Raw genomic sequence first — 13,899 nt, 5'->3', positions numbered from 1 at the left:
TCTTGTCCTCCAGTCTGCCACTGCCTCTAATTATGGCAGAAAAAAAGCAGCCTGTGCACAGGGGGTGACTGGGGACTTGAAGTGGTCAGATGGAGGTCCCACAGGGGTATGGAGTTAATCCATCTTCAAGAGGCAAGCAGGGCTGGTGAGGCCTGGCAGAGGGAATGGGCAGCAAGAGCCATGATAATGACCGGACAGACTTATGGTGACAGTGGCCAGTAAATCAGGCAGGGCTCACTGGGAGAAGCAGTCATGGCAGGGCTGATCGGAGCAGGGGCCAGGAACCGCAAACACATACCCTGCTGCCCCAACTCTACCCCCAGCACACCAGGACCAAGAGGGTCAGGAGTGTGAGGCTGGGGCAAGGCAGAGCACAGTAGGGCTGGGCATGGAGACTATACCAATTAAGAAAGTGAAAACGAGGAAAGGAGCTGCCCTGGGAGCTAAGGCTATGAGATGTCAAGGAAGGACCCTCAGGGCCAGAGTGAAGGAAGGAGCCAAGCAGAGGCAAGCTATGGGAGGCCAGCACCAGAGCTGTGGAGCTGGCAGAGAAGCTCTAGCCCTGAGCTGAGAGGGAGGTGCCATCAGCATCTGCGTGCCTAACCCCAAGCGCAGCCCCTCGCACTCTCCAGTGCAGACTCAGAATGGAGGGGAGGCTGGCTAGGGGTCAGCGAAATCCTCTCTCCTTCCCTTTTCCTCCGGTCTAGTGACACTAATTGGTCTGACGCCTCTGTTATTTTAGTCACACAGACTGATCCTGGATTGTCACAGTGCCACCATGGAGTGAGCCGTGTGATTTATGTGGAGGGGGGGAAGGTGCCTCCCTGCCCCACTGGGCTATAGGTTCATTCAGTTCTCCAGTCGCTGCTTCCAAAAGGAGCTGCGTAATTTCTGGACTCTTCTGGGGCCCTCTCCAGAAGCAAGCAGCAAGGCCTGCAGGGCCCAGGAACTTGCATAGGCTCTGAGTAAACCAACCTGCTTTTCCCCCTCTTCTTAAGCAGAGAGCTTCCCCCCTTCTCCAGCCCAAGCAGTTTCATCCAAGCCAATCCCAGACCACACAGCACCAAGGACAAACAGCAACAGCCCCAGCATAGAGCCACACAAGGAATTAAAAATATGTTTATCTTTAATGATCCAAGATTCTGCAAGACACACCGATATACCCAGAACTGGGTGGAAATACAGCTTTCTCAGCGGTGCTGCCACCAACCTGGGAGGGAAAGGCTGGATGCTAGCTGGAGACCCCCCTTCCCCAGGTATAGTTCCAACCTCCGGGGAAGTCTCAGTGCCTTATCTCCATGGAAACCAGCCCAGCACTGGGATGCTGCTCTAGGAAGTCCATAGGAGCATCTCTGAGAGGTATTTCCCATTAAAAACAACCAGAGGTGCCCTCCCCCACCCAGAGCTACTGCCCAGCTTCCCCTCTTCCCCCTCTGCCAAAACAGAGGAAATGGAGTGACCACAAAAGGACAAACAAAAGTGACTGTACTTCCTACTGGGCAAGAAAAACGAAGGGAGGGGTTAGCAAGGTGGCTGTGGCAAATGGCGGTGCCATGATTGCCAAAGGGCCAGGTGTAACCCAACCCCAGAGGTACCCCGTGTTGCCAGGGGGCCAGTGCTCTGGGGCACTGAAAATGGCAGGTCTTCAAGGCTGCTTCCTCTAGAGCTGCCCAAGGTTTAGATTGAAAGGGGGGTGGGGGCCAGGAAGGCAGTCACACCCACTGTCAAGACACTACCTGTGTCGTGATGCAGTGTCAGGAATGTGTGGCCCATAAGCCTCCCTTCCCGGCCTGCGGGACTATCAGAGGTCCGGCTAAGAACTCCAGGGAAGACCAGGACAGGGGTCAGGGGAGGAGACCAAATCTTCTCCAACTTGGCATCAAAACAGAGCAAGTTCAAAGAAACAAAACATTGATTTGTACAGCAGCTGCCCCTGGCCTACACCCACTTGGGGTCAGCCCAATAAAAAGCTGGGCAGAGCAGAAGCATGGCCGCCCTCAGGGCAGTGCAAGAAACTCAGAAAAGTGAGTCTACAGGATACAGGAGAGAATGGCAGAGCCAACACCCTGCTGTTCTCTGACAGGTCCTCCACCGGCCGCACGTTCCCTGGGCCCTGACCTCCAACCCGCCGTCGGAGCAGCATCCTCAGGCTGAGCCCTGGCAGGCAGGTCTCCAGGGAGGGAAGTTCAAAAGGTGTCCCAGAAGGAATGCCTCTGGGACAGAGTCTTCTGAAGGTCCCTGACTGAGTTCTTCAGGGAGAATGGAGAGGAGACCACCCAGCCCTTATGGGCAGGCTGCAGTGACTGCGCTCCTCAGTCCCTCTCCTTGAAGAGCGCCCTGACTCAGAGAACGACAGGTCAATCGGCAGGGGTGGGCATCCCCACGCCCTCAAGCGCTGTGTGTCTGGATGAACGACAGGACATCTTCCTTGGACAGCTTGTCTGGGTCCTGGGGCTTCTGGGAGTCATGCACACGGATGCCATCCCCCCACTCCCAGAAGAGCCTGCCATAGTAGCAGATGCTGGGAAGAAGGAAGAGAAAGGAAGTCAGAGGGCTGTACTGAGGTGGTGCAGGACCAAGAGACCACCCCAGCCCTGGCGACTGTGATTTAGAAGGTTGGTTCTTAAGAGTCGGGTCTAGTGGGGGGAGGGGGGGCCATTTAACTCCAGGTTAGGGTCTTCCCTTTGGTGGCCAGAAGGTACCCAGCAGGCCCCAACTCCTCCTCCCTGACTTTCAGAATCCGCTTTTCCCAACAAAAAGAGGCTGCTAATTGTGTCCAACAATTACTGATATTCCTGGTTTATCTGTCTGTGCTGCTTTATTAAAACAGTGTGGCCACAGAAACTAGTGTCAATTGCTAATTATAGGCACATTAGGGCTGCTGGCTACTGTCAGCAAACAATCTGGCAAATGGACACTGGGTCCTTGTGATGGACGACTAGGACCCTGAGTTCCAAGAGGCTGGGCTACAGGCCCTCAGTATGTTCCCACCAGCAGGCCAGTACTGGAAAGTAATGTAAACAGTGGCTGCTCCAAGGAGCAGATGCCCTGCCTGGGTGAGGCCCCGCCCACCGAGGACCCCCAACCATTACAGCAGTTCCTAGCATCCCTCGCCTCGCACTGAGCCTCTCTACGCAAAAGGGGGCCACATCCCTACCCTTGGGAGGAGCCTGGCCCAAGCACAGGGGAGCCCCTGCTTGGGCAGCCATCTTTCTCAGGACTTGGGGTGTGCCCCAAGAAGGCCGGCATCCTGGCAGGAGCACCTGAAGCTGCAAAAGGGGAAGGCACAGAGGAGGGCCACTTACTGAAAGGGGGCAATGGAGTCTGCAGGGAGGTCAAAGGTAGAGATCTTGGTTTTCTTGTTGTAGAAGAATTTCCTCTTGAAGCTTTTGCTGAATCCCATAGTCCATGGCTCTGGCAGAAGGAAGAAGGAAAGGTTATAAAGAACATCCATTATTCATGGGGGACGGGTAGACCAACATAAGGGTGTGTCTTGCACTCCTGTTCTTCCATTCCCTCACCAGTCCAAAGAGGCTCAAGAACAACTAGATAATTACATCTCAGCAATCCCACCCCAGTCCTACCAACCTGCCACCAGGGCAACAACTCTAGGACCCTGGCAAAGAGAGGGCTCTGTTAGCCAGAGGGCACTGAGGAAAAAGGGACTATACCAAAGATGCAAATGGCCAAACTTGACTTTCTGGATCTGCTGCTGCCCCGAGAAGGCCCTTTTCCTGCCATGAGGACACCCATCTGTGCACAGACCAAATGGGCTTCTCTCTCCCTAGCCCCAACCCAATCCCCAGGGAGGAAAAGCAGTCCCTACCCCTCCCCTCTCCTAAAATCACCTCCAGGAAATGCCAGCCTGGCTGCTGTGCACCTCAGCAGGCAGCTTTCGGCTCTGGCTCAGTCAGCATCTGGGCCAGTCATCCCGGCTGCAGGAAGCAGACAGGGAACTATCCCTCATCACCTACCATTCACTGTCCTGACGATGTAGAGGCCGGTGGGCACAAAGTGCCGGTCATCCCGCCCTGTGTAGCTGAGCTTCGGAGTGCCACTGGAGCCCTTGATGATCTTCATTTCTAACCTGATTTCCCCAAGGTAAGTAAACAGGAAGTATGAGTCCGTAGTGGAGGGAGAGTAGGAGAGAGTGAGGGCGCCCTCACATTAGCCTCTAGCCAATACCAAAATCTCACCATCCACGGCATTTTATCTCAGCTCAACATAAGAAACTGAGGCAGAGACAGGAGTGGTTCCAGGCCACACAGCAAGGAAGTTTGTGCAGAGCTGGATGGAGGACTCGAGCTCTGAACTCTCGATTAAGCAGTGGAGGCAGGAAAGTGACAGATGGCCCTGCTCTGTTGCTGCTGTTGGAAGTTTCAGGGTGATACCAGTAGGGTAGAGTCTGAGATCAGAGGTGCCACTGGGCCTTCAGTCCACCACCTACAGCACTGCGGTGGCCACTAAAGAGTTAACACAATACCACGGATGCCTGGCCCAGCTCCCATGGCCACGGTGGGCACAGGCCCAGGATGAGAGCCACAGACTGCAGCAGCCCACATACCACTAAGGATCCGAGGAAGCAGTTCTGTACCCCCCACCCCAGGCTCAATCTCTGTCAGCACCAGGAACGGGGATTTATAGCATTTCGAGCAGCTTGCTGCTTTGCCCCTCACAGGGACAATCGTAACTATTACAGCATCAGTGAGCCCGTATTTCTGCCTGACACACCCCCGCCCTGCTCCCCTCCTGACAGGGTGCTGAATCAGCTCTCAGCTGGGGGGCTCTTGACTGCAGCCGCAGGGTCAGAGGCAGCCTGCCAGGCCCAACTCACTGCCTCCCCCGCAACCCATCTCTGCAAAAAAAGAACACTGCATCCCCCGCCCCAACTCCTCTCAAATCCTGAGCGAAGGGAGTCACTTACCTGACAAAAATCTTCTCCATCTCCTCCAGCCTGTACACCTCCTTCACCCTGTGTGTAGAGGGACAGAGGACAAAGGTCCTGGGGGCTAGGGGGCAGACATTCTTGTCTGGCAGGAGGCAGGAGGTGGTGCCTGTCCTCGTCCTCTGCTTCAGGCCCCTGTACTCCCGACCCACCAGAATGAGGACCCAAGTCTGGCTCGGTGCTGTCCCTCACAGCCATGCCTCTAGCTCAGAGCTACCAAACACCACCTTCGGCCTGCCCCGGGCCACTGGGAAGCACAACTAGTTATGGAAGAAGGGCGAGAGGGCAAGGTAAGGCAGACAAAGCTGTCCCTGCCAGCATTCCCACCCCAGGTCATCTTCCCTGTTGCCATGGGCAGAAGCACCAAGGTCAACGCTCATCCCCAGATCTGTCACCATTGATTTTAGGGCTTCTTGTAGCAGAGTTACTTCCAAACAGTTCTAACGGGCCTTTTACCATACTGGGTAGGGGCCCTTGAATGTATCTCTGGAACTGCTACTAGGTAAGGTCCCCAGGGAGCCCAGCAACCAGACCACCAGCAACACAGGGAGGGTCCCTGGAAGGTGGCCCTCAGGACCTGGCAAACAGGAGATTCTAAATGCAGTGTAAACAGACACCTCAGTCTCTAGTCACGTAAGCCCCGAAGGTCATAACCTCTGACCTGGACACAGCCTGAAAGTCTGTTCTCCATCCACTGAATCCCTGACTGTCCTCATCCCCCTCTCCTCCCTCAGGGGCCTGGAACTTTCACACTACCTAATGTGGCAACAAACTTTCTCTTTTTCATGTTCAAAAACTCCCATTTCCTTAGCACCCTTTTCTTACCTGAAAAAAAATTGAAAAGGCCAGGTGATATGCTAATGACATTTGCGCGTGAACGTGCGATTCACAAGGTTCGTGAGCACCCTCAGGAGCATGTGCATCTTAAATGCAGACACCTTACACCCTAGGAATGAAGCTCTCCTCTGGAGGTTGGCCCACAGGGACAGGCAGGATGGGGAGAGACTCGGGGGCGAAGGAGACACCTATCCTAGCAAACCTCCCCCCCTAAACAATTCACACTCACCAAGGGTAGTCTTATCTAAAGCCAACCTTGCCTGGTCCCCTCTACTGAGCGCTCCCATCACCCACAGGATGGGGAAGCCAGCACTGGCCACAAAGCAGCAATGGGGAACGGGTTTGGGAGGGAGAGACCACATGCTCACCTGATGGGATTCATGTCAGGCCGACTGGGCTTGGAAACCGCTTTCACAAATTTCTCAGCAAGCTGAATTCTACAGTTCAAACAGAGGCTGTCAGAGGCAAGCAAAGGCACCTCCGCTAGCACCCAGCCCCCAGAGCATTTCCATGGCAGCCATGAAGGAACACTTCCAAGTGTGCAGCACAACTGCTCTGAGATGCAGCCCTCCCACCCCCAGGGAGCCCACCCCACCCTGCACTGCCATCCTTACGCAGGCCTGCCCTCTCTCTGGATTCCCACACCCGGTTCGGCTCCACCCTGGGAGGCTTTCCTGCAGTGTGCCTTGAGGTGCATTTGGTCCCCCCCGCCCACTATAACTTCAAGTATCATCTTTCTTGTATGTGTCCACTCACCCCAAGCCACTGATACCACAGCATACCAACAGAAGAACCACCTTAGGAGTGACGTCAGCAACACAGCAGTGTCAGCTGTCCCTCCTTTTTGTCCCCTGCCTACAACTGATCAGGCACCCATCCACAAACAAAAGGAATCCAGATGAACAGACTGAAATGGGACCACCCATGCTTAAGACATGTTCTGTAGAGACCCTTCCTCTCTCTGTAAGATTAACATCATCTTACTCAGCCTTAACACAAACATCACTTCTGATCTGAACAGCTATGGCAAAACAGGGTGTGCTGGTATCTATGGCCATCAAGGCCCATGCCCTAGCAACCTGTGCAGTGCCCAAAGTAATTCCTTTCCCTGCCCCTGGAACCGGCCAGTGGGAAGGGAAACTAAGGCTATCTTTCAGCAAGGAAGGCCCAGGGGAGGGGCCAAGCCCGAGGCTGTTGCCACAGGGTTGCCCTGGCCTACCCAGCCCTCTCTCCCCAGGGCCCAAGTCAAACCGCTGGTTGAAGTGCTGCTCCCGCACGTCGCTGCCATTCAGCACGAGGACATCAAGGATGTGGATGGCACTAATCTTCCGCTGGGCCTTACCCTAGAAGGACAAGTACACTGCCCACCTTGCCAGGAACTGGCCTGGGGCCCACTCGGCCCACCCCAGCACTCTGGCCTCCATTCTACCTAGAGCCAGAGAAGGGAAGGATGCCAAACACAGGATATTTCTCTTGCCCGCCCCCCTCCCGCTTCCTAGCTCATTCTCAGCACCACATTGGCCCAGACTTCTGAGCAGGCACAGATCTGAGGCTTTGGCTGATGAGCACCCTAGGACCCAGGGAGAGGAGACCACCATGGCCCTCCAGCCAGGACCTAGCTTCCCAACCTTTCATTTTCACTGACAGTTCTGAAAGTCATCTGTACGGCTGTAATGGCCAAAGCTCAAGGGATCCCTGGTAAAAACAAAATGAGCAGCTTAAAAAATAGCAGCAAGCCCACTAGGGCCCTCACTGCCTAAAAATGATCTAGATCCCTTCTTATAAACATGGGGACTGTGGTCCTTCCTACCTGAACATAGCATGGTTTACAGCAACTACTTGAGGAGGAAGAATCATGACAAAACCTTCCTCTAGCCCTGGGCCCCATCAAGCACCACATACAACATAACCCAGTTAACTCGGGGAGCTCAGCTATACAGCTTTGCTGGCAGGACCAGAACACGTGAGCAGAACCACCTCTGACCTCCCCTTTCAGCTCATGGACGATCTCCACAGACAGCAGAGTATCCCGGGGTAGCTCTGTCTTCAGGTCCAGCTTGACCCAGCGGTCTGACTGGCGGCCATCCCATGTGTAAATCTGGGACTTCTATGGGCAGAGAGAAAGGGCTCATTCAAGCAGGCATGGAGATCAAGGCGTGAGAGACTCAGTTCTCAAAATGACTTTCAGTTTGCAGCTATAAGCTGATGGGGCTAGGAAATGTCAGAAGAAAATGTCTAGGAGAGATTAGCCATTATACTTCAGCAATAGGGATCTGGTGGTTCTGGTGGGACAGAATAGGCTCAGGGCACCATTCAAAAGGCTTAGGTCCACAATGAGTGACCGTCAAAAAAGATCAAGCTTAGTGTATGTATCTCTAAGGTGGGCTTGCAGACAGATCCAGCAAACGGGGGGCAGGGGGTGGGGGTACAGAAAGTAAAAAGAGAAAAAGATCAAGTGTGAGAGAACACAAAGTATGTGAGGGAGCAGAGATAAAGTTACACAAAGATACAAGGCAGAATGGAAAGAAAGCAATGATGACTTTACCCAATTAAGATACAGAATTGCCAAGGCTTGGGGCCCCTGCAGGCTCAGTCAGTTAAGGATCGAACTCTGTTCTGACTCAGGTCATAATCTCAGGGCCTCGAGATCCTTGGGCTCAGTCCTGGGCATGGAGCCTGCTTAAGATTGTCTCTCTCCCTCTCCCCCACTCCCCTTCACTCATACACATGCTCTCTCAAAAAAAATAAATAAATAAAAAATAATAATAATAATTGCCAAGGCTTTCCCTTATCTTAGACTCCAAGGGCTCCAGAGCAAAACAGGATGACAAGGGATGGTGTTGCAAAGAAATGCAAACCATATTAGCCTGCTGACCATTCTGCTAGGCTAGGAAGCTTAATCTCACAAGAAAAGAAGCAGTGTTCCCTTTAGCAATGCACAGTGATGAGTAAGCAAATGTGTGAACTGAAAGGATGAAAAACTGAATATGGCTGAATGACACCTGGCTAACTCAGAAGAAGAAAATGAAGCTCTAAGAAATATCTTCCCTGGGGTCAAAGCCCCAGCTCCTTGGTGCCAAGAGAACATACATCAAGCGTGGCAAGCAGCTGTCTAGACCCACAGACCTACACCAAGGTTCCATACCCCAACTACTAGATGGGAAGCCAGCGGCAGACTTACCCCCAGGCCAATAAGGAACTTCTGCTCGCTGCCAGACACCATGCAGCGGTAGTCGAGCACTGGGCGGATCTTCTCCAGGGTTTTGGAGGTGAGCAGCGTGGGCTTATAGCTGAAGATGTCAATCTCGGTGCCCTGCAGCCCCGGGTCAGAGAAAACACGGCTGGGTTGGGGGAACAGACAGGCGCTCAGTAGGGTGACTATATGGTGGCAGGGGCAGGCTGGGAAGGGTGAGGGACAGGAAGCACTGGCTCTCTAAAACATACCCGCCTGCACCCCTGCTCTACCTAACCAGGCACTAACTGGGATCTAATTCCATCTGCTTGAAGTGTTCCTTTAGGACCTATTAGGACAGGCTGGGAAGGGAAAGAACACCGAGTCCCTGAGTACAGATCAATTTACCAGAGCCATAAGGAAATGTCACCAGAATATAAAAGCCAACCCTTCAATAAAACTGAAGGCAAGGGCTCATCAGTAGTTAGTCTGAGAGCAGTTAAGTGACCTCTCCACCCCATTTAGAAAAATGTACACATGCTACTCTTTCGAGGTCATCTTGAACCACATTCCCCAGTCCTTGATCCCATAAAACCAGCACAATGGCCCATGATCTGGGCCAGATTTAAATGAAGCCCAGAGAAAAGCTGGAAGTCAGGTGATAGAAAAAAAAACAGGGCAGAAGAATTCTAGGACCAGCTCACCAGAAACAGAACAGGGAGTCCAGGGTTAGGCCAGCCCCACTGTGGAGCTCCCCTGACAGCCTCCCCCGGCCCTCTACCTAGCTCCCCAGCCTGAGATCATCCCACACTTCACTGTCTCCCCAGCAGGCAAATCTCATGTGACCTTGAACTTGCCAAGGAGTGATAGTCAGCCCCACCCTTCGGGCAAATGGGAATGCTAAGCACATCACATCTCAGGACAAGCATCTTCAGGCATCACCCGACACCGAAGATTCCACCTATGGTGGCCTCAGCCTAGCCCCTCAGAGCCTGGAAGGTACTTGCACAAACCATCTGGAGGCCACGCCTGGAGCATTTCAGTGATACTTCCACATCTAAAGTTAGGCCTCTCCAACTTTATTTTCCCCAGATACCAAGCTTACCTGGATTAGCTCAAAGAACTTAGATTTGGGGTCTGAGGAAGAAGGAGCAACTCGAGCCTGGTCTGGGATCTGAAAGGAGACAGCAACCAGCTTTGATTTTCAAATGCACTTTGGACAAAGGCTGTGTGTGAGCTTATGCAGGCGAGGAGACAGATCCAGAAAGGAAAAGACAATGCCACCTAACAAAGGGAGCTAGAAAGCAGGAGGTGGAGATGGGTAATCCAGCCACTGCCGGATTTCAGGCCTTGTGGTTGTACACCACAAAGGCCACTTCCCTCTCTCTGGGGCTCACTGTGGCCAGTGCTGCTGTACAGGGCCCCAGAAGCAAAATGAGGCCTGGTCACCCACCATTCTTGTCCTTTCTGACCCAACTGTAGGACCACCCTGACAGTGAAAGGCTGAAGAAGGTAACTCCTGTCAGTGCTGAGACAGCCAGCTCTAAAATGCCATGAGGGTAGGCGGACGTTTTCTAATATCCTAAGGTGACAATTCATTGTCCTAAGGTGGTCAATTCATTCTTGTCTACAGCTTCCCTGCCCTGGAGCAACAATGGGCTGGGGAGATGCTCACCCCCCAAAGTCGAAGGCACTCTTTCCGGATCTCTGCCTGCCGAGGCTCACTCAGGGTCCTGGGAAAATGAAGCCAATAAGTGATTAAAACCTCCAAGAGGTGTACCCCTCAGGACCCCAGAGATAGGGAGCCCACATGAGTAAACGTGTGTGGACACACTGAGGCCACAATGCCATCAGCTCAGAGTACTAACAACACTTACACAGCTCTGCCCGTTAAAGATGGGCACTCAGAGGTACACAAAATGGAATGACCTCCCCTTTCCACCACAAAGGGAAGGGAGACTATCTCCCTGATCACCCTGGATGCCAGAATTCCCCATGCAGCCTTCTCTCAATGACCCATCAGCATGTTCTGGCTCCTCCTCTGCTGAGAGAGGCCACATTAAGTCCATCCCAGTGGACGTGACTATGTCCCAGAATGCTGGATCAGCTTCTGCTCACCCCCTACCAGAGGGCTAGTTTTTCTTAACCCAAGTCCTGTCTCCCCTCTCTGGACCACTCTTTACTCCATGTCCCCTGAACATCATATATGCTATTCATACTGTACCACTCTACCTCCTCTGACACACTATTAATAACACGTGCTGTATCCTTTTCCTGGGTTACTCTTCTCTACCCAAACACAAACACCAAGTCTTTGAGGGCAAGGTTCATGCTATATACTTCTCTAGCATGCTTCACAGACCACAGCAGAGTATAAAGATAAAAGAGTAGATGTTTTAAAACATTTGTTGAAATGAAATAAACAAAGAGCATAGAGCAAAATGAAAAGATCTTCCCTTGAAATAGGTGAATTCTGGGGAGTGGGCAACACTTACGTGTCTTGAACAAAGGCATGGATTTTGGCCAGAGCTTTGATCTGCAGACTACAGTGGCTAGAGAGAGAGACAGGGAGAAGAAAAAAAAAAAAAGATTTAATTTCAGAAGGATTACCAAAAAAGAGAAGTTCAGCCAGAGCAGTGCTATCTATTTTGGGGGCAGAAGCTGGAGATCTGAAAGAGAACTCCCTTGACCAAACCCCAAGGTAGAGTTACGTGGGGCCTGCTTATAATAAAGCAGAACTGAGTCAAACCCTGCAGATACTCAGCTCCCAAGTCCTGCTAAAAGGCAAGTTCTGATCCCATCCTTAAAAATTTGATAGCAGTAGTGAACTAATTCTAAATAAAGCAACAACAAAATCCAGACCCAGTTCAACTACAGACTAAACCCTATACTAACAACTGCCCTTTCTACTTTAATCCCCAGTGTTCTTTTACACACAATGTCTGGCATTAAATAAAAAAGTATGTGACATGTGATAAAGCAAGAAAATGTGACCAAATAGCAAGAAGAAAAATAATCTGACAGCACAAGATCCAGAAAAGGGTCTGAATGTTGGAATTATCAGACAGGGCCCCTAAAATAATTGAAAAACATGTTAAAGGATCTAGCAGAAAAGATGTAAAATGTGCATGTAAAACAGAGAATTTCAGCAGAGATGTAGAAACCACACTTCTAAAAAACAAAGATTCTAAAGATAAAATAAGTAATATTATAGATGAAGAATGATTTTGATGGGCTTAACAGCAGACTGAAAATAGAGGAAAGGATCAGTAAAACCTGGGGACTGAAAAATAAAGAGAGAAAAAAGTGAAAAAACCCACCAGCACTGAAGCTCTATAGGACAGCAGCAAACAGTTCAACATAAATAAGGAGAGTCTCAGAAGCAGAAAAAAGAATAGGACAAAAATACTGCTAATAGCCAAGAACTTTCCAAAACTGATGAATGAAATCAATCCACAGATCCAATGTCAGAGAACCCCAAGCAGAATCAATATAAAGAAAACCATACAAAAACACATCATAGTCAACATGCTAAAAACAAAGATAAAGGGAAAATCTTGAAAGCAGTCAGAAGAAAAAGGACACAGGACATGCATTAAGAATAATGACTAAATCTCATCAGAAACAAGGATGGCAGAGAACAATGGAACATTATTTTTCAAGTGCTGAAATAGAAACATAGCCAACCTCAAATTCTATATCCAGTGAAAATATCCTTCAAAGATGAAAGGGAAATAAATACATTATCAAAAGAAAAAAGCTGAAGGAATCACTCCAGCACACTTGCCCAACAAAAATAGGCTAAAAGAAATTCTTTGGGCCAGAGGGAAATGATTCCAAATAGAAACCTGGGTCTGCAGAAAGAAATGAAGAACACCAAAACAGGTAATTAGGTCAGTCAATATGAAGGACCTTTAAAAAAACAATTGTACAAATACAGGCATACCTTGTTTTATTGTGCTTCAGATGTGCACACTTCACAGATAATGCATTTTTTTACGAACTGCAGGTTTTTGGCAGCCCTGTGTCGAGCAGACCTATTGATGCCATATTCCCAGCAGCATTTGCTCACTTCATGTCTCCGTGTCACATTTTGATAATTCTCACAATATTTCAAACTCATTATTATTATTATTATTATTATTATTATCACCATCATTTTATATTTGTCATGGTGATCTGTGATCAGCAAACTTTGGAGCCTGAAGATGAATCTGAAATGCTATAAAACCTTAACAGATGAGGAGCTGTTTCTTATGGATAGGCAAAGAAAGTGTTTTTTTGAGATGGAATCTACTGCCAGTGACAATGTTATGAAGACTATTGAGATGACAATAAAGGATTTAGAAAATTACTTAAACTTAGTTGATAAAGCAGTGGTAGGGTCTGAGAGGAACGACTCCAATTTTGAAAGAAGTTCTGTTGGTAAAATGTTATCAAACAACACTCCATGCACAGAGAAACTGTTCATGAAAGGAAGAATCATTCAGTGTGGCAAATGTCTTATTTTTAGAAATTGCCACAACCACCCCTACCTTCAGTAACCACCACCCTGCTTAGTCAGCAGCTATCAGCACCAAGGCAAGACTGTGCACCAGCAAAAAGATTACAACTCACAGACAAATGCTTAGCATTTTTTAGCAATAAAGTGTTTTTAAATTAATATTTGTACATTGTTTTTTGAACATAGTGCTACTGTACACTTAACAGACCACAGTATAGTGTAAACAAAACTTTATATGCACTGAGAAACAAAAAAATTCATTTGTCTTGCTGTATTGCAATATTCACCTTATTGAGGTAGTCTAGAACCAAACCCGCATTATCTCCGAAATATGCCTGTACAGGCATGTGTACCTTTAAATCTCTTTAAAAAGATGATATGGACTTTACAATTTAAAATGAAAATAACAGCAAAGTAAAGTAGGGTTTATATGAAATAAGA

General features: G+C 49.9%; 1 protein-coding gene across 5 annotated transcripts in view; it reads right to left on the bottom strand.

Annotated features, from left to right (window-relative positions):
• Window positions 1-1,108: 1,108 nt before the first annotated feature.
• Window positions 1,109-13,899, bottom strand: part of CMTR1 (cap methyltransferase 1) — a 48,953-nt gene continuing 36,162 nt past the window's right edge. For 3 of the 5 annotated variants that reach the window (XM_032339790.1, XM_032339787.1, XM_032339788.1), the window contains 11 exons: window positions 11,450-11,506; window positions 10,630-10,687; window positions 10,060-10,128; window positions 8,964-9,095; window positions 7,767-7,889; window positions 7,034-7,125; window positions 6,151-6,219; window positions 4,925-4,972; window positions 3,975-4,087; window positions 3,306-3,414; window positions 1,109-2,521 (listed from right to left, as the gene is read on the bottom strand). In XM_032339790.1, coding sequence (XP_032195681.1) covers window positions 2,389-2,521; window positions 3,306-3,414; window positions 3,975-4,087; window positions 4,925-4,972; window positions 6,151-6,219; window positions 7,034-7,125; window positions 7,767-7,889; window positions 8,964-9,095; window positions 10,060-10,128; window positions 10,630-10,687; window positions 11,450-11,506 — 1,003 coding nt within the window. In that variant the 3' untranslated portion in view covers window positions 1,109-2,388. Of the gene's footprint in view, window positions 2,522-3,305; window positions 3,415-3,974; window positions 4,088-4,196; window positions 4,406-4,924; window positions 4,973-6,150; window positions 6,220-7,033; window positions 7,126-7,766; window positions 7,890-8,963; window positions 9,096-10,059; window positions 10,129-10,629; window positions 10,688-11,449; window positions 11,507-13,899 lie in introns of those variants that run through there. The other 2 variants (XM_032339789.1, XM_032339791.1) reach the window with 2 other exon arrangements.

Source organism: Mustela erminea, chromosome 4 (genome assembly GCF_009829155.1).
Source record: "Mustela erminea isolate mMusErm1 chromosome 4, mMusErm1.Pri, whole genome shotgun sequence".
Lineage (NCBI taxonomy): Eukaryota > Metazoa > Chordata > Mammalia > Carnivora > Mustelidae > Mustela > Mustela erminea.
Note: the sequence above shows the minus strand (reverse complement) of the source record. Positions and strands in the feature narration are given on the sequence as shown.